The 18901-nt window shown below is 40.2% G+C and overlaps 2 protein-coding genes across 7 annotated transcripts in view; one reads left to right on the top strand and one right to left on the bottom strand.

Moving 5' to 3' along the window:
• Positions 1 to 9289, bottom strand: part of LOC146799438 (uncharacterized) — a 145412-nt gene extending 136123 nt beyond the window's left edge. For 4 of the 5 annotated variants that reach the window (XR_014968901.1, XR_014968902.1, XM_085627005.1 and 1 more), the window contains exon 1: positions 9220 to 9283. Coding sequence is in view for 2 of the 5 variants with exons in the window: in XM_085627005.1 (XP_085483131.1) it covers positions 9220 to 9276 (57 nt within the window). In the remaining 3 variants the exon portion in view is untranslated. Of the gene's footprint in view, positions 1 to 9219 lie in introns of all 5 variants that reach the window. The other variant, XR_014968903.1, reaches the window with a different exon arrangement.
• The window catches only part of LOC146799437 (galectin-3-like), a 279550-nt gene that overhangs the window by 6510 nt on the left and 254139 nt on the right, over positions 1 to 18901 (top strand). The window contains exon 2 of one of the 2 annotated variants that reach the window (XM_085627007.1): positions 16115 to 16170. The exons of the other annotated variant lie outside the window; for it this stretch is intronic. The gene's annotated coding sequence lies outside the window, so the exon portion shown is untranslated. The remainder of the gene's footprint in view (positions 1 to 16114; positions 16171 to 18901) is intronic. 2 annotated transcript variants of the gene reach the window in all.

Here is an 18901-nt window from a genome sequence, read left to right as displayed (position 1 = left end):
ATTCACAAAGACATTCTGAGACAAAAATCTAACTTCACGACTTTTGGTATTCACAGAGGTCATTTGTAAGTCGTATCCTTACATCTGCTATTGGGCCGAAATCTCCATCCGGGCCTAAATCTGCGCACCCAGGCTAAAATCTCCGCACCCGGGTTGGAATCTCCGGCTAGGACAAAAGAATTGCAATCAATGGGCCGGAACGCAATTTATTACAAAAAGGAATATTAGAACGTGAGATAAATGGTAGCAGAGGTCATGAAAATGAGTTTGGACAGCGAAAAGGGTGTGTCCAGGCACTACATCACATCACAGAAAAGTTTGCTCATTTGCATCATGGTACATGCAGTCCACAAATTGGTCTCCCCTCAGCGTGTACTTTAACACAAGTAAGTGTTACACTGAGGGGAGTATAAATTGTGGACTTCATGTACTATGATGCAAAGGAGCAAGCTTTTCTGGGATGGGATGTATTGGATGGCCACACCCTTTGCCCTGCCCAAACTGATTTTCATGACCTCCTCTACCATTTATCTCACATTCATAATGTTCCTTTCTGTAAAAATTGAGTTTCAGCCCACTGATTGCACTTCATCCGGTGTGAGCTGGAGATTCCAGTCCGACTGTGGATATAAAGATACGATTAGTAAATGACCTCTTGTGGTATACAAGTCATAAAGTTAGACTTTTGTCTCAGCTTGCCTTTGTGAATTGGGTCCATTGACTTTACATACCTAATGTAAAGTACAAAAACATAAATTACTAAAATATTGTAGATCAAAATACCAACATTATACTGATAGATGTATTTAATTGTAATTACTAACTTTGGGATTTAAATGTATTAAAAAATATTTATATATATTCAAGAACAATGACGAAGGTTGTTGCCGAAATGCACCTACGTTGTTTGTTTGAATAGTCTTATATAGCGCCAACATGACCCATCTGGGTATCAGAGCGCAGTACACAAAAAGCGAACAATATGAACAGGAAGGGTAGCAAATTTAACAAATAGGCAGACAGTTAAATGATAACATGAAAGAGAAGTGACCTGGAAATAGGAATCAAAACAAATGCAACACTGATCGATTAAGAGTACTGGAGAACTGAAGTATTAGTTTCAGTTTGGATGGTCTCATGCCTGTTTTTGCAAGTAGCTATTCAGGTGCAAACCTTTTCTTCTTTTTTTAATGTGGTACTCAAAGGTTTGGATCTGATTTTGGAAGAGAGAGCATTCCATATTTTTTGACGTCAAGCCAGAGAAGGTTCGGTTGTAGGTTTTCTTCTTATTGAATTTTTGTAGTTTCAGCAGTAAATTCTTAGAACTTCTTAGGGGTCTATTCAAGCCGGATAGTTCAAGTTTGTTTGCCAGGTAAACCGGAGTGTTATAGTGAAGCACTTTATGTGTCAAGCAGGCAATCTTGAAATGCATCCTTGCTTCTAAGAGGATCCACTTGAGTTGAATTAAGTTTGGTGTGATATGTTCATGTTCTCATGAACCAGTAATGAGTCTAGCAGCAGAGTTCAGAGTAGGCCTTAAAGGGGCCAGTTTGGCTTTGGGAAGTCCAGCTATGGTCACAATTCTGTAATCTAGACGAAGGATAACTAGCGATTGGACTGCCAGTTTCATGTCAATGGTAAGAAGGAAGGGTTTGATTTTCCTTAAGGTTTTAAGTTGGTGATTAGCTCCACTGGTTGTTGCCCTGATGTGGTCTTGCATGTTTAGGTGTTTGTGAAGTGTTATGGCTAATGATCAAGTTGAGGGGTGCATTTCAGGACCATTAGTTGCTTGAGCCAATCATGAGTGGGGGAGGAGGGTCGAGTGATTGCCAGGGGAGATCAGGAGGTATTTGGTTTTCAGAGTATTTAGTATAAGATGATTGTGAGTTAACCAATTTTGCGGTTTCGCAAGGGCAGCATTAAGTGTTTTGATGTCCTCCGGAGTAGAGATTGTCAAGTACAGTTGAGTATCGTCTGTGTACATGTGCTAATGTATGTTTGAATGATTCATAATTTCAGTGAGATGTTCCATGAACAGGTTGAAGAGCGTGGGAGAAAGTGCTGAACCTTGAGGCACTCCTATAAAGACTTGGGCACTGTTAGAAAGGGAATAGTCGATTCTTTGAGTTCTATTGTGTAGGAAAGAAAATAAACAATTTAGGACTGGGCCTGCTAAACCCATCCTTTTTTCAGCAGAGCAAGTTGGTCAGGTTTGACCGTGTCAAACGCCAAGGAGAGATCTAGAGGTATAAGAAGGCAGCTTTCATTCTGGTCCAGACGACTCAGGGTGTCTTCAACATTGTAAATCAGCACAGTTTCAGTGCTGTGTCCTGATCTGAATACTGATTGGTGACGGTTGAGGAGTTGAAATCTTTTAATGTGATTACATAGTTGTGTGTGCACACACTTCTCAAGTAGTTTGGCTAAAGTCATTATGTTGGAAATTGGTCTGAAGTTGTTAGGATCCGTGAGGTCAGCACTAGGATTTTTTGGGATGGGGGTGACTTAACCCATTTTGAGGCAGTCAGGAGTCAATCCGTGCAGGAGAGATCCATGGATGATTTTCAACCAGAGTGGTAGCACTGAGCATAAATGACCTTTGAAGAAATTGGCAGGAAGAGGATCATTGAAATGGTTTGAGGTTTTTAATGAAGTAATAGTATTATATAGCTCAGCGTCACCTGGGAGTCTGAAGATATTCCACAATGCTTGTTTTTCTGGAGAGCAATACAATGAATCAGAGAGAGGGGCAATCGACAGGGGTGAGGTGGAGGTAGTGGATTGGGACATACAATGTGTATTTGTTTTTTAGTGTATGTTTCCTTTCTGGATTGAGGAGAGAATTTGATATATATACATATGCCACAGCATAAGCTGCAAAATACAAAGGGATGTTTTTAAACATCCATGCACCGTGCGCCAGGCACCATTTGGTGCCTGGCACATGGTGCATGGATGTTTGGGGGAGCACCACATGTGCCCCCTGACCACGTAGCGAAGGCCCAACCAGGATGAGAGCCCTTACAGGTGCTCCCAAAGTCCCTCTCAGACCGCCTTTCCATAGCGGTGGTAAATGGACATCATAATACCTACGGCGGTGCGTGCGCAGGCACTACCTTCATTGTGTGGACTATGGTCCAACCGATGCCCCAACAGGTTCCATGAGCCTGTTGTAGGCGTCAGTATGTCCTTATGACCGCTGTGGTCCAACCGACTGCCTCGTAATGCGGCGGTCAGACAACTATCCAGGAGGTTTGGTGGGACCACAGCCAACGGGGTGACGGTCCCGCCAATGAGGAGCACAAAAATTCACTAGTTACTATAACTTACGCCCCGCCATGCACTGCTTATGAACTCACATATGACAGCACTCATTACATGTTCTATGACATCATTTATGATATCACTGATGACATCTCAAATTACATCATTGATGATATCACGGATAACGTCATCCAAGCTTATTTTCTGCACATTGCTCTTTAAACGGATATACCATTAGAGCTATGAAAGTAAGTGCATAAATGCTCAGACTAATTTGAAATGTCTTTACTGCTATCATACATACAACCCCCATAGTAAAGCAAAGTTGTATTATTTGTAACATTGACCATACATTTCAGGGGTAACTGAGATCATGCTGATTATGACCCACAGATGAAAAGGTAACCTATCCTGCACAATCTGTATACAACTGTTTAGGGAAAACCAAGTGCATCACGATATTCAAGCCATGCTACAGAACTTATGCCCCGGCAACTCTTTATCTGTATCAAACCCCTGGCAGTCACTGAGAAATGAAGAGGATATGAGTAGAAAAGTGGGCACTGCTAATAGTGTTTACTCTATGGAGATAGTTTACTCTGTACCACACTGCTGGCAGACAATGAAACTCTCATTAGAAATATACCGCAGAGAAGGAAAAAGTATTGACTAAGCACAGTGTACATTCTTGTCGAAAGAGTGACTTTTCACGTAAAATAGCCAAGGCCCGAAGGTGTTAAAGATCATGTTACCTGTTGTCTTCATACTGTGGTGAAAACTATGGATAGGCCATCTTCTGACACAAAACAAGCACATGTACTTAAGGTTACTACCTGATGCACTCAGTCTTCTAAGTTAAGTAGAAATTGTCATGATGAGACGATTCTGTTTCATAACTCAAGGCGGCTTACAATACTTAGGGGCTGATTATGACTATGGTGGTCCATTGGACTGCTGTAGATGCAGTAAAGTCCCCGGGCCACCAGACTGGCAGTCCACCCACCATATTAGGACTTTGATGGTTGGACCGCCACTGGCCAACTGCTACCGCTGCGGTGGCGCAGCGGTCTGAGGCTGCAATATGCTGATGGTGCCGCTCTGGCACCACTGAGCATATTACGAGTTTCCTCACTGCCCTCCTTTTCATGGAGGTGAGGCTGCCATGAAAAGGGTGGCGGTGAGGAACCTCAGGGGGCCCTAAAAGGTCCCATGTTGGCTCTGTGCATGGGGGTGCAAGCAGGGGGACACATGTTGTGCCATCCTCTACTTTTGTACCTCCTGTTCCTGCACGAAAAGAAATGCACAACATTGTGCATTTCTTTCTGTGCAGGAACTGGCTGCAGCGATCTCACGACAGTGCATGTCTAAGGCATACCTATATGCCTTACAAACACACCGCTTTGGGACCGCCGCAGCAGGACCGCCTAACTTGGATTCCAGTCAGAATTCAGCGTGCGGTCTGACTACGGGTTTGGTTGTCTTGCAGCGGGGCGCTGGCATGGCGGCCTGCTACAAGTCCAACAAGCTCATAATCAGGCTCTCAGTATGTAGTACATAGAAACTTTGACTTGTTGAAAACTTTTTCTGCAGTACTAAAAAACCTGTGTGGAACATTCTGTCACCTGCACATAGAGTTACTCTTCAATCCAAAGATGTATACTTGTTCAATACCTCTGCACACATTTGTTTTGTAAAGACTTAAACCCATTAACTGGACTCCGGCTTTACAAAATTAGGATGAAAAGTGATATGGTTGTTACCTGCCACTATGTACACTACAAAACAAACTAACACACTCTTGGATCATGTCATCAGTGATATCATCAGTGATATCATCAATTATGTAATTTGAGATATAATCAGTGATGTCATAGAACATGTCATGAGTATTGTCATATTTGAGGTCATAAGCAGTTTAGGTAATATTAAAAACATTACTATAAACATGTAATATTAAATCGTACCTAACCATAAAAGTATTATACAAATAAAATAATGTCTATTAAAATACAATGTTGTTCATTCATATTAAATGTTACTGCACAATATAAAAAAACATAACTATCAATAAATTACTAAAATATAAAACAAATATATAAGCTATTATAAATACGTTTTGAACATATGTCCCATACTTAAAACAAATATACACATTAACAAGTATAAAATAATTTTGAATGAAGTACAATAAGATACATTAAAAAACACATTCAATTACATTGCATATAATCTAAATATCTTAAAATGCATTCTTGTAACATATAGTCATGTAACCAAAATACCAATAATTTACATAGACTATTTTGACTACAATATTACAAATATGAATTAAAATGCATGCATTGTAGGGGGGTAACATTTACTCTTCTAGCAGGAATGTAACAAACATTGGGGGAAGCACAAAACATTGAGAAAATATTTACAATTTCAAAGTAAACCCTAAAACTAAACTAAAAAAAACAAATTCAAGTATAGCAGACTTATTTAAAAAAATCAGATTATTAAATTTAAAAAATGAAATAATCAATGTTCCTCAGACGCTCATGTAAAAATGGAAACTAAATAAAAATCTATAATATTTTTAGAAAATATTTTCAGAACTGGAGTTTACAGGTTTGAATATGCATATATTTAAATATGTCATTGTTTAAAATGTATACATTTGTTTTTAGAAAACACAAGACACCCTCTCCCCTTTATGCCCCACACCCGAAATTATATAAAAACGTTTTATGGAAATTATTCACTAATTTTCACATACTTCAATAGGTTTTGAAAAAAACAAGTGAAATGGTGTTTTAAAAATTAGCGTAATTTATACTTAAATAAGTCAGTAAAATGTATTAAGCCTTTTTATTTAATAACTACTCACACTATCATCCAAGATACTCCCCCTCCTCAAAAATAAAAGTGAATAATGTACATTTATAAAATATAAAAAATTACATTATCACACATTAGACATGTAAATATTAAACAATTAACAATAATTAATATAGACTATAAATTAACACTGTCTACAGAAAGGGCACACACAGCCAATAACAAATTAATAAACATATGAGCAAACAATTTCATATTTTATGATGAATTAAACACATTTAAAAAATATTTTGAACTGAAGAACATTGCACAATGAATACATGAATCAATTATTTGCAATGTATATGAACATTATTTAAAACATTACCCAATCCACCAATAAAATCCACTACTTGATGTATACAATTATTACATACTTAAAACATTTATTAAGCTTAGAACCAAATTAGGAAAATGAACCAATTAACATTTTAATCATTTTAAATTAACTCATATATAATATAAACAAAAAGATGACCCACTCAATTCACCAATAAGCCGAAAATCCCCCAAAACTATATATTGCTATAATATTTATAAAAACAAAGTGTTACTAATAGATTTCACAGAAAACAAATACATAATGAAATAAGGACATAAACCATGAAAACAGAATAGCAAAAAACAATATAGCAAAATAATATTTCAAAATATTATATCATTGTAAAAATCTAAAAAAATATTACTTTCACTATTTAGTCCATGGCATTTTTGCAGTAATTTTCATCAATGGGGCTATTCACAACGGTCAATTTAAACATGAATACATCTACATGCATGCATTTAATTTTTAAATCAAGGGCCTGATTTCGATGTCTGGCGAAATTGCTTCCGCCTGACACCAACTCGTTCCTGGGACCAACCAACACCTGGTTGGCAGTCCCGACACCTAATTAGGATGCGACCAAACACTGTTCGGTCGCATTCCTACACTTCACTATGAGAGAATGCATTACGTCTGTAAACGGCCTGTAATGCACGCTCCCATAGTGAAATGGGAGGTGTGTTTCATCCCTGCACCCTATGGCAGGCACCCTGAGGTGCAGGGATCAACAGAGGGGCACCATAGGTGGACCCTAGGCCGTGCACCAAGAGGGGCTCTGCTTGGGAACGGACACGCTTTCTGACATGGTTTGCACGTCGGACAGGCTGGCATGGAAGCCATGCCTGAAACTGTCATTATAATCTCAAGGGCGGAAAGGTCCGCCCTTGAGATTACTGGCCAATTCCGACTGGCCGACCGGCTCTCCAAGCCCGTTGGGAAGCCAGCCGGAATGACCGGACAGTTTATTTTCAGACCGCCTATATCTTAATTAGGCAGCCAGAGAGTAAACCGAGGAGCTCATTACGATGTGGCTTGGAAGGCTCCGACTGTCGGTTGGAGCCTTCCGAGCCACATCGTAATCGGCCTCTTAGTAGTGTATTTAATAATTATGTTTATTCACCATTCATGAGTGTTCATGTTTTAAAGAGTAGTCTTACAAGTCTCTACCCACAAAACTATTGTAGTGAAGTCAAATTTATGAGTGTAAAGTTACTATTGGTAACTTTTCACACTAGGTGGAGCTCTTGGACCCAGGGCAGAGATCTCCTAATGGTAAATTATAGGATAACTGTAAAAAGTATAATACATTTTTTTGAAAATACAAAAAATATCTTTATGTTAAATAATAATGTTTATTCTTTTTATAAATTTTTTTAAACATAGAACAGAATAAAAACATCTACAGCATTTCTAACTTAATTTAGAATGTATTCAAATGTATTAAAAAGTTAAATGTTCGTATTTATTCATTATGTAGTAAAATAACTAAAATTCATGTATAGAGTTAAATGAAATTAATCTAAATATGTTTGGAAAATAAAATTACATGTATATTTCAATTAAAAAGGTTTTAAAATATTTTATAATAACATAATCACATGATAATTACATATCATTTTGTTAACAGTTATTACCAATATATATTTGTAAGAAGCCAAAATAAAGTAATTATTTTAATAGTATGTCCTCTGCGGTGGTATTTTAAGCACCTGCCTTAAAATATTTTGTTCATGATCGTGTAGTAATACCAATGGTTGACTCTGTGTGGTGTCAGCCTGAGCTGGGGTACATGAACTACTGTATTGGGTAATTTTTACTGTTGTAACTGTAGATATGAATTATTCTCCATTTTGCAGCAACTCCCCGTCTTTTCCACATTTACTAGTAAAACATAGATGAACGTGTATGGAGATCTCATCAGTTGTGGGAATGATCTCCGCACATAAATTGGCTGAGCTGTGCCTGTAGGTTTGTCAATAGCTTTGTAGTATGTGAGTAGTACTATCTTTGTAATACTAGGACTATTATAAAATGCAGTTTGTGAATAGGACCTGTGAAAAATTGGGTTGTTGGTTGACTGGGGTGTGGACCCTGATCAAGCAGCAACCACAATCCGTGTCAGGGTGGGGCACAAGCTAGCACTAAATTAGGCTCAACCCTCTATTAGCTTGACACAGAGCAGTCAGGCTTAACTTAGAGGCAATGTTTTAAGTATTTCTTCAACACTTCAAACAGTAATAAAGTGAAGAGCAATGCACAAGAAAGGATCACATAGCAAGTTAGTAAAATAGATTAAAATGTAATAAATACAACAAGACCAAAATGACAAAAATAAAATTTGTAGAACCACAGATATACAATTTTAAAGGTTTTAGTGAACATAATGCCAACAAGCATTTGCAATGCAGTAGGTCTCGCCATTACACAAGTTTGAGCTATTAACATTGCAAATAACAATGCCTTTTGTTTTTGTTTTTAAAACATAAATAAAAGGTAGTGTCATTTACAATGCCAATAGCTTAAACTTGCGTGAATGCGAGACCTATTGCATTGTAAATGCTTGTTTCCCTACTCGGAGAGAAACCTTCCCCAAAGTGTCGCCCTGTAAGACCAGATCCCCACAAGGGTAGGGGGGAGAGATAACAGCTCTAACAGTACTCCCAGCAGGCAGTGTAAGTGTCCCTCTGTGAGTACTCAGTAAACATTAAACAAAGGGTGTTGTATGTTGCATGTGCAGGGGGCACAGTCTGCCCAGTAGGGTCTCTTACCTGTTCCCGTGCAACAAGTAGCTTCCTCTCCCGTTGGATCCGCCCATACCGAGACATTCTGGCATACTCCTGGGTCAGGTGACTGGCCCGCAGTGACGTCACGCCGAAACCTAGCGCAGGCATTGGCTTACCTGTACAGTAAATGCTTTCAGTTTCTTCCCAGCCTGTCGGCTCACAGCAGGCTAGTTAGAGCTTGCACAACCACTATCACGTGCATCTCTCTCGGGGAAAAAACTGTAATGAGCTTCTCATGTAATATTGAGGCTTGAAAATCGAATACTAAATGTCAGATGCCAATGCAAATAAAATATAATGTTAGATAGAGAAGCCATGTCTGTATTTGTGGCCGACTCCGTTATAGTTTAGTGGCCTCATTTCAAGTGCAAGGTGTTAGTCTACGTACTCGTGGCTTTGGAACAAGAAGGAGTGCATTCTGGGTCTTGTAGTTTTACATTAAAAAATGAATACATGAATTGCATATCCTAGTATGCAAAGAGCTGTCTGGGAAGAAACCTGGAATGCCTGAAACACACATACAAAGGGCGTCTATTTATAGTTTTTATTTAGAAAGTTATTGCTGTTTCTATGTTCCTATTTACTCTTGAAAGAGCTCCATGAATTGAGTGGAACATATCAGTATCACAATAATTCAAATCACGCGAGTCACGGAGAGAACGTAGCAGAGCGCGAGTCACGGAGAGAACGTAGCAGTGCGAGTTTAAAAAAAAAAAAAAAATCGATCATCGGCAGTTTCTTTCGATGTCACTCTAGGAATGTGAGCTCTCAACTGAGTCGTTCTAAATCGGGGGACTACTAGGAGGGAAGAGCCAAAAAGAAGGGATGGCTTAGATAAGCCGCATGGGGTCGGTTTCATATTAGGCTCTGTGGACAAAGCAGAGTGTCTTATGATTGGTTAGTTAGCAATTTTAAAGGCTGCTTGGGAGCCAGTAGATGTCTTTAACTAATGGGGGCATTTGAGGCTTCATGGTGACAAACATGAATTCCTTTTGAGGAGTAATGCAAGGGTGTAATCAACTAAGTTTTGTAGCTTGTCCTTCTACTAGAAACTTTAAAAAATAAATGTACTAGGGGCAGTCTGACTGCAAAGTACTAAAAATATACATATATGTTATACACCTGTTTTACCTTAAACACGAAATGGCCAGAATTACTAAATCATTGTGCTGTGCAAAGTTTAGAAATGGGATTTACTTTCCAGCACACACTTTTATTTCCACTGGCAAGTGGCCCTAACGTTATGCAGAGTAGCGCTTGTGCTCCTTTGCTTCAAGGTGGCATCCAATGGATGGTACATGAGATTTGCCATGCAGACACCCATGGTTTTTTATACAATACCCTATCTACTAATAATGGTAGTCAGGAGCTTGAGACAAAAAATGATGCTATCTTGAGGCAAGGTGAAAACATGTTAATTCTCCAAACATTTCCCACATTGCATGTGTGCTGCACTGTACAGCACACATATGAAAAAAGATTAATAAGTACGCCTCAGAGTAGTTTGCCGGGAAAGGTGTGGCGCATCGGTCAGGGCGACTGACTCTGGAGCGCAGGGCTCACGGTTCAATCCCCAACAGCCTAGCACCATGTGACTCTGGGCAATAGCTCACTTAATCTTCCCAACAGCCCCCAGCGCCTTGAGACCGTTAGGGAGATTTGTTCACGCTTTAGAAATGCCGGGGTATTGGTTATTGATTTATTGGTTAAGGTTAGCCAATGCTACATAGCACGCGCCCACTTTGCACTATAGTGTTTGTGGTGCTGTGCAGCCAGTTAGGAAGAGAGCAAGTACACCATATCTTTGTCGATATGGTGCTGTCTGGGCAAGGCAGAGCGCTAAGTAGCGCGCGCCGCCATTATTGTGGTCGGACCTGTCCCCTGGGCAAATGAGGAGGTGGGAGCACTCCCACCTCCCCCTAATATTGCATCCAATAGGCGGCGTCCGGTCGGTTTAGACTAGGCCTGGGCGGTAAATTCCGTTCCGTTCGCGGAATTTGCGGAATTTGGGTAATTTTGCGCTCCGCGGAGAACGCGAAATTGCCCAAAAATCTGCGTTCCGCGACTTCGCGAAATTTTTTGCTTGTTCGCGTTCTCAATATGCGTGTTCGCGAGATATTTCACCCCGAGCACGCAAACAGCGATCGCGAACAGGAAAAAAGTATCGCGAACAAGCAATTCCGCGTGTTCGCGGAATTTCTGCGTGTTCGCGGGGATTTTTTACCGTTTCGCGGAGATTTGCGTAACACGATTACGCGAATTCCGCCCACCCCTAGTTTAGACCAGCCTGGCCCCCGTGCCCCCCCCTTTTAAAAGGGGGTGTGGGGAGCAGAACAGTCTCTTGTTCTATGCTCCCCACGGGCACAGCACCCGGGCCACCAGTGGCCCGTAATTTATTTCCCTTTTTTTTTTTCCCGCTGCAGGTTACGGAAGACAGAGGACCGAGGAGGCGACCTGCGAGTCTGTTGCCTTTGTTGGGGGATAATTGGCAGAGTGGATCGGGCCAGCTTTGAGCAGCGCGGGAGCAGCGGAGGAGTCTACTGCGGGGCGGCTGGAAACTTGTAAGCGCAGATGACAAGCGCTAGGCCGGCTTAAGGAGAGTAGGCTGCTGTGGCATGATCAGCTGTGTGTGTGGGGATCGGTGCGTGTGTAAAGCGCCCAATACCTTTCACCTTTAGTGAGTCTCAAGAGAAGTTTTCTTACTGGTGCGCTTTCAGCCCCGCGCACCCCTTTTCCTTGGCCCCCTCTTCTAACCAAGCCTGGTGCTAAAGGGGAACCAGCGAAGCGGGGCTCGCCCTCGCTCTTTTTTATTAACTGCAAGATAAGATTAACAGGCATAGCATGGGGTGTCCTTTCATGCGACTGAGCGTGTACACGAGGTACTACGGTACTTTTCAGCGGCAAGCGTCCACATCCTGTGATTTTGAGCAAATCACTTAATCACCCGTGCTTGAATGTGTACTGTAAATCATGTGCTCCAATACCTTCGGGTCGAGTTCGCGCTATATAAATATGCAACATTTTCAAATAGTTTGGTCAATTGCAATTCCTGCTCCACGCCGGGGGTAAGGATGAGCTTGTATGACGTGCACTGCTCTCACCTTGAGGCGGGACCCTGTCGTTCGCTTGGCGTTTGATTTGACCCTATGCTTGGGCGACCATTTCTGTATGTTTTGGACTGGTATATCCGCACTGATTGGTGGCTGTTAATGCTTCGGTGACTTCTGAGCAAGGCACCGAGGCTGAGCAACACGTTGCACTTTCGTTCAAATACATAAATATATCAAAAATTCGAGTAGGCTCTGGGAGTCGATATTAATTTATTCGTATTATGCCTTATAAGAATCACACACATGAACATCGATGGAAAAAGTTTTTTACATTTCCATCAGACCTCAATCTGTGTTTCCCTTAACCCCTCCTAGCAGCTGTGCGAGGCGCTTGATAACATGACTTTATAAACCAGCTGCTTCCCTGCACCGTAAGCCTGTTGTACATTAGTGGAAACTTTAGCCCGTGTGTTTCAAGGCAGATGTGGCAGTGCGCCTGGTCATCTAGTCGATTGTGGGCTGCTGCTGTAGACCCGTGACTAGATGCAGCCCATAGCATGCGGAGACCGCGAAGGAATCAACGTGGGAATATTTGAAGAGGAATTGTTAATTATGTTTCCCTTTGTAATCTCTAGTAAAGCATTTAGTGGCTTGTTTACTTAACATCTGATGCCAGTGTACTTGTGTTCTTGACATATAGGTCAGTCGTGTGGGTTTTGTTCTTCGTGCAAAAATGGACTAGCAGTGTTTTCCCCTCAGTGCACTTTCTCTAGCTGCTGTGATGTCTGGGTCGCATAACCAGTTTGTTGCTACCACCCTCACATAACACATTTTACCATGCATCTCCCAGCTACAAGCTAGTGCTATGTGCCAGCATTGCCGCCAGTGTGGTGGTATCTTGGTAGGGTGGCTCATAGTAGGGGTTTAACTTTTTATTAGTCTGCCTCTGAGTAACATAGGAGGTTATAATCGGGCAGCTATTCATCGAGCGTAATGTCAGTTTTGTGATCGCATCGTTAGCTATTTTGAAATTTCACTGAAAATTTGATTCAATGGGGTTTCACTTTTTATAAAAGTCTGCCTCTATGTAATTACTGATGGGGCCCATCGGGAGCTAGGTGGCATGAATACATTTTGTACTATGGACGATACATCGATGACTGTCTGCTCATATGGACAGGCAGCAATGAGGCCCTCAGAGAGTTTTTTGTACATATGAACAATAATATTCATAATATGTCATTCACTATGACGTCGGATCTGGAGAAGATTATCTTTCTTGATCTAGAACTATTTCACCATGAGGGCAAAATACAGAGCAGAATGTATAGAAAATCTATGGCGTGCAACTCTTTATTGCATGCTAGGAGTGCACATCCAAAAAGCCAAATTAATGCAATACCATTTGGGGAGATGTTGAGAGCACGTAGAAACTGTAGTAGAGAGGAGGACTTTAATAAAAATCTGAGAGACATTGAGACCAGGTTCCTTGATAGGGGATATTCAGAAGACACGATTCGCAAGGCAAAAAAGAGAGCCATGCGACTCCAACGATCAGACACTTTGAACAATACTCCTAAAAAAACAAATAAATCAGACATGAATGTGAGATTGGTGACCAATTATCATCCTTGGTCCCATAAATTATATGGAATATTCAAGAAAAACTGGCCATTACTAACTGCCGATAGAACTTTGGAACTGTATATTGCTAAATCACCTAACATTGTATATAGGAAAGGTAGAACTATCCAGAGTCTCATCAGCCCTAGCTATCCAAGACAATCGCCAAATAAAATCTCTTGGCTGAGACAGATGAACATTGGATTCTTTGCTTGTGGTACCTGTAGTAATATATGTAGGTTGGCCGAAAGAGGTATAAAGGCATTTGACTATAATGGTTCACGCAGATATCAGATTTACGACCCCATAGATTGTTTGAAGAAATATGTGGTTTATGTAATCCAGTGTAAGTGCAAGAAAATATATGTGGGCAGCACCATTCGCCCTCTCAAAGAACGGATGGCTGAACACTTTCGTGTATTAAAGAATCTTGATGTAAGATATCCATTGGGCTATCATGCATCTACTTGCCCTAACCAGGATAAATCACTTAGTTTTCGCTTTCATGGCATAGAGGTGGTCAAGATTGACTCTCGAGGTGGTAATAGGGAGTTAAGACAACGCCAATGTGAGGCACAATGGATCCTTAAATTACGGGCGGTGGAATGTGGGATAAATGTTGATCATGAGTTACATTATTTCCTTCATGACTGAATATATATTGTGCTGTGTTCCACTATGTGTTTGATTACAGCAACATGTTTAACTTCCATCCGTCTGTTTATGAGTATAAGTATATGCACTTATTAACTGTTACAATTTAGAGGGAATATGTACTTCTGTATTTTTCTGCATTTATCTTGCCTTTTTTGATGTAAATTTTACCCCTTCTCTGACGACTGTGATTAATTTAATGTGTTATTTCATGTAAAAGAGTTTGGTCCATTAATTCACTTCTTGGGACTATGGTCTTTTCTTTCTCTTATACAACACAACTCTTTCGACTACTGTTCTATAGTGCGATTAATTCCCTCTTCCTTATTTAATGGGAGTGTCATCATTTACCTCTTACTCCGGTTTGTGTATCTGTTTACTTTTTGTCTTTTCCTCTCTTCTTTTCGGTTTCTTGGCTTTGCCGGAATAAGTAAGAACGGTGTCTTACTATTGATGTAATAACAGTAGTTACACTCTGCTGTTGATAGCGTATAATGGACGATATTAAACTTACCTCCGTACTGTGAAAGAAGTTTTGGATTTTTGCCCGATAGAGACAATATTTTCGTTTTGGCGCTATATATTATTTAGCAGCTTGTAATTGGGTTATAGGATCGGTCGATTAATATTTACCTGAAAATTCTGGTACTGATTGCATTTTTGATTAAGATAAATTTAAGAACTAAGAGATATGCGTGTTGTTGATTCTGACCTCACTAAGATGGCGGATACAATATGCCGCATCAATACATAAGAAATTAGATATAATAGGCTGATTTCTGATTTGGGATTAGTTTTATGACATTGGGTTTTGTTGGTTATACTTGGAATTGATTTTGGATGATATTCGCTAATAATTTTTAACATTACGGTATATACATCGGTTGATGTATATGGGAGATTCGCACCTTACAAGATGGCGGCCAGTACAGATGCTAAAAACTAATGGTCCTTCTTCTAATCACCAGACAGGGTCGCAATTGTCGACTCACACGCATACGTATAAATTTGAAACTGGGAGAGAGCTCGGTTTGATATACAAGAATAATGTTGGTGCCGACCGGAGTACTCTCCCCCTTCTTCTTTCAGGTAAGTTTTCGTCCAAGATTGGATGCTATCTTTGGCGTCTATGTTAGCATTGTTGAGAGATATGAAGAAACTCGTACGACCACTCTGTCTCTTTCCGCTTTTGCGTTGCTAATTATGAGGCTTTGGATTAAATTTGAAATGGCGTGTTGTCATAGCTTGACTTATCTGATATGTATGCAACTATTTGTGATGACAATGGACTACACCGATTATTTGTTAACAATAGACTCCGGTATATTGCTGCCTGTGAATTTCCATTTTAGATAAATGAGAGCTAGAAACTAGTCTGATACGCAGGTTATGATATTATAACCCGTATCGGACAACAGAATATATACTGTGTCTCATAGGTCATTTTTTAGACATATTGACATGAATATATATTTTATTTGTGTTGGACTGATTGTTGGTGGTATTGACCTGTGGTAGATTCGCTTGACCTACGCTCGGTTTTTTATCTTTAGATATACGAACAATCCCTATCATTTGATGCTTTGATCGGGACTGCAATTCATTTAAGGTAATTTCTGTTTAATGATCTTTTAATATGATTAATACTCATATTTTTGAGTGATTTTTATAAGAATTCCATATGTCACAGGTAACTTGCTGAGTAATATAGGCTGACGTTAGGTGATCTTCTAGTCGTTTCAGTTCTATTGATGTGTTTAAATTGCTTGGAGTGTCATGCTCCTATCCCATATAAAGGTTTTTTATCGTTTAAAATGATGCTCATGGAAGTCGTACGTGTTTGATTAAGGTTATGACTTGACTTGTGGGGAATAAGACACAGGCTGATGTCCCCTCTCATGTTTTTCCCTTTAGACTCTTATATACACACGAATGAAAGTGTATGGAACCACACTCAGAGTATACTATAGGTGTGGCGAAACAAAATATATATATTGTTTGAGATTCGCTTTTATGGTGAGTAACCTTTCAGGGTTATCCTATGGACTTAATTGGGATATGCTTCACTGTTTCTGGTACACTAGGACAGTCTTGTCCTCTTTTAACTTCACAGTGGTGTAAATCAATCAAGCTTTTACTATAGAGTTTTTCTTATTCATTAAGGTGATCCTCTGCTGTCTTCTTTCTTTGGTCTTGTTTTTGGTGCTGGGTAGCACCTTAACTATTTGGTTATTTTTCACTGGGTGGATACTTTTAGGTTTTTCAAACTTATAGTTACTTATTTTCTCCTATTTGAGTCACACTTGCACTGCTAGCTTGGATTTTTCTGTACACAGAATTTGTGAGAATATTATTTATGAGTGACAAATGTCCTGAATAGAACAATTTTTATTGGTATTATTGTAGCCCTGAGGAAGTCGCCGGGCCACTCACCCTAGACGAAACACGTGTTGGCTACCGATCTCTCTTTGGCGTTTAGAACTTTGCCAATCTGTCACTATGGATTGACTTCAAATGAGTGCGAAGAGAAGATTTGAGAAAGAAAAAAGGAGATAAAGGAAATAAAAGAAGAAAACCGTTTGTTGATTTATTGGACTGAAAATCATTTTTATTAAATTGGAATTGAGGATTGTTGTTTAAAGGCTCAACTGCCTTGCCTTTGCTCGGGAACGTCTTTTTGCATTTCAGTTTTTTCCTTTGGTTACTTCTGTGACGGAGGAACATTGGGGCATAGGTGGCTGTTCCCCTTGATGTCCCCTAGAGCACTTTCTAGATATTTACTTACACAACTGACAGGAATTTGGATGTGCGCAAGGTTGTAACCCTGCCACGGTTTGAAGCTACACTATGTAATTACTGACGCTCTGTATGTGTATGCAGGCTAAGCCCTCGACCAGAGACTTGTCATGTGGTTTTTATGACTCGGAATTAAATTTGGGTAGCAGCAGAGCTCTGTAAAGTTTGTTTTTTATGTTTTGACTTCTGTAAATATGATTCTGTACTAGTATGAAAGATGGCATGGTAGAACTGTCTTGATATCAAAAGCAATTTTAGCTATGGACACTAAATGGCATGCATGCCTTTGCTGCAAGCCAGTGCTGTGGGCCAGCACTGCCGCCAGTATTGTAGTATTTTTGCACATGATAGTGTGCCCATGTAGGCCATAGGGCAGCCATTTGTCGGGTGCAACAGCAGTTTTCTGAGATCACTTCAATGGCTGCTTAGAAACTTCACAGAAAGTTTCATTTGAAAGGGGTTCACGTTGTTTTAATGGCCTGTAATTACTGACACGCTGTAGGTATGCCCATAATAGGTTGTCATCAGGCAGCCATTAGTCGGGGTTAACATCAGTGTTGAGGTCACTTCAATAGTGGCTTAGAAACTTATAGCTGCTTAGAAACTTCACAGAAAGTTTCATCTAAAAAGGGATTTCACTTGTTTAAGAGCCTGACTCTGGGTAATTACTGATGCACTTTATGTATACGTGGGCCAGGCCCTCGAGCAAAGATGTGTTCATGTGGTCAGGGGGTGTCTACACCTTGTTTGAAGGAGTAAGGCAGGAGGTCGCATAATCTCCCGTTGCCTAACAAATATGAATATGTCCTCATATAATGCTATAAGGCTATGCTAAAGTGCTCCCAATACCATGTCTTATTTCAGCTAGGCTATTTGTCAAATACGCTCTGAGCCCAGATCTTGTGATCTGGCCTCAACTGTGCAGTGGGCACGAGTGGGTCTCAGCTTGTCATGGCTGGATTTCAATGGCCACCAGCTAACGCAACTGGTGCTACACTAGCACTCTCATTTGGAAGTGTGAGGTACTGATACTAGGCTTAGCACTCTCTAGGTCTCTCTGAAAATCTGATGTTCTTCAGGTAATACAGCTGATATGCTAGGCGTTCTTAATTGGATTTTTGATTACAATGTTCCTCACTTAATGGAACTGGTGCTATGCCAGGCGCTCTCATTGAAAGTCGGATTTCAATGTTCCTTATGTAATGCAACTGGTGCAATGCTAGGCGTTTTAATTTAATTGGAAGTTTGATTTCAATAGAAAAGTGCAGAGTGTGTGCCAGACGCTCTCATTGAAAGTCACACGCAATGTTCCCTATCTAGGCTAATCTAAACGGTCAGAATTGAAAGTCTGATTGCAATTTTCCACAAGTAAATGTACCTGGTGCTATGCTAGGCGCTCCTATTTGGTAATATGATTTTCAATGTGCCTCACCTAATGCAAATGGCACTATGCAGGCTATGCTAAGTGGTCAGAACTGAAAGTCTGATTTCAATGTTCTTCAGGTAAATGTAATCGGTGCCATGCTAGGCGCTCCTAATTATTA

Source organism: Triturus cristatus, chromosome 9 (assembly GCF_964204655.1).
Source record: "Triturus cristatus chromosome 9, aTriCri1.1, whole genome shotgun sequence".
Lineage (NCBI taxonomy): Eukaryota > Metazoa > Chordata > Amphibia > Caudata > Salamandridae > Triturus > Triturus cristatus.
This window is presented reverse-complemented; position numbering and strand designations above follow the sequence as displayed.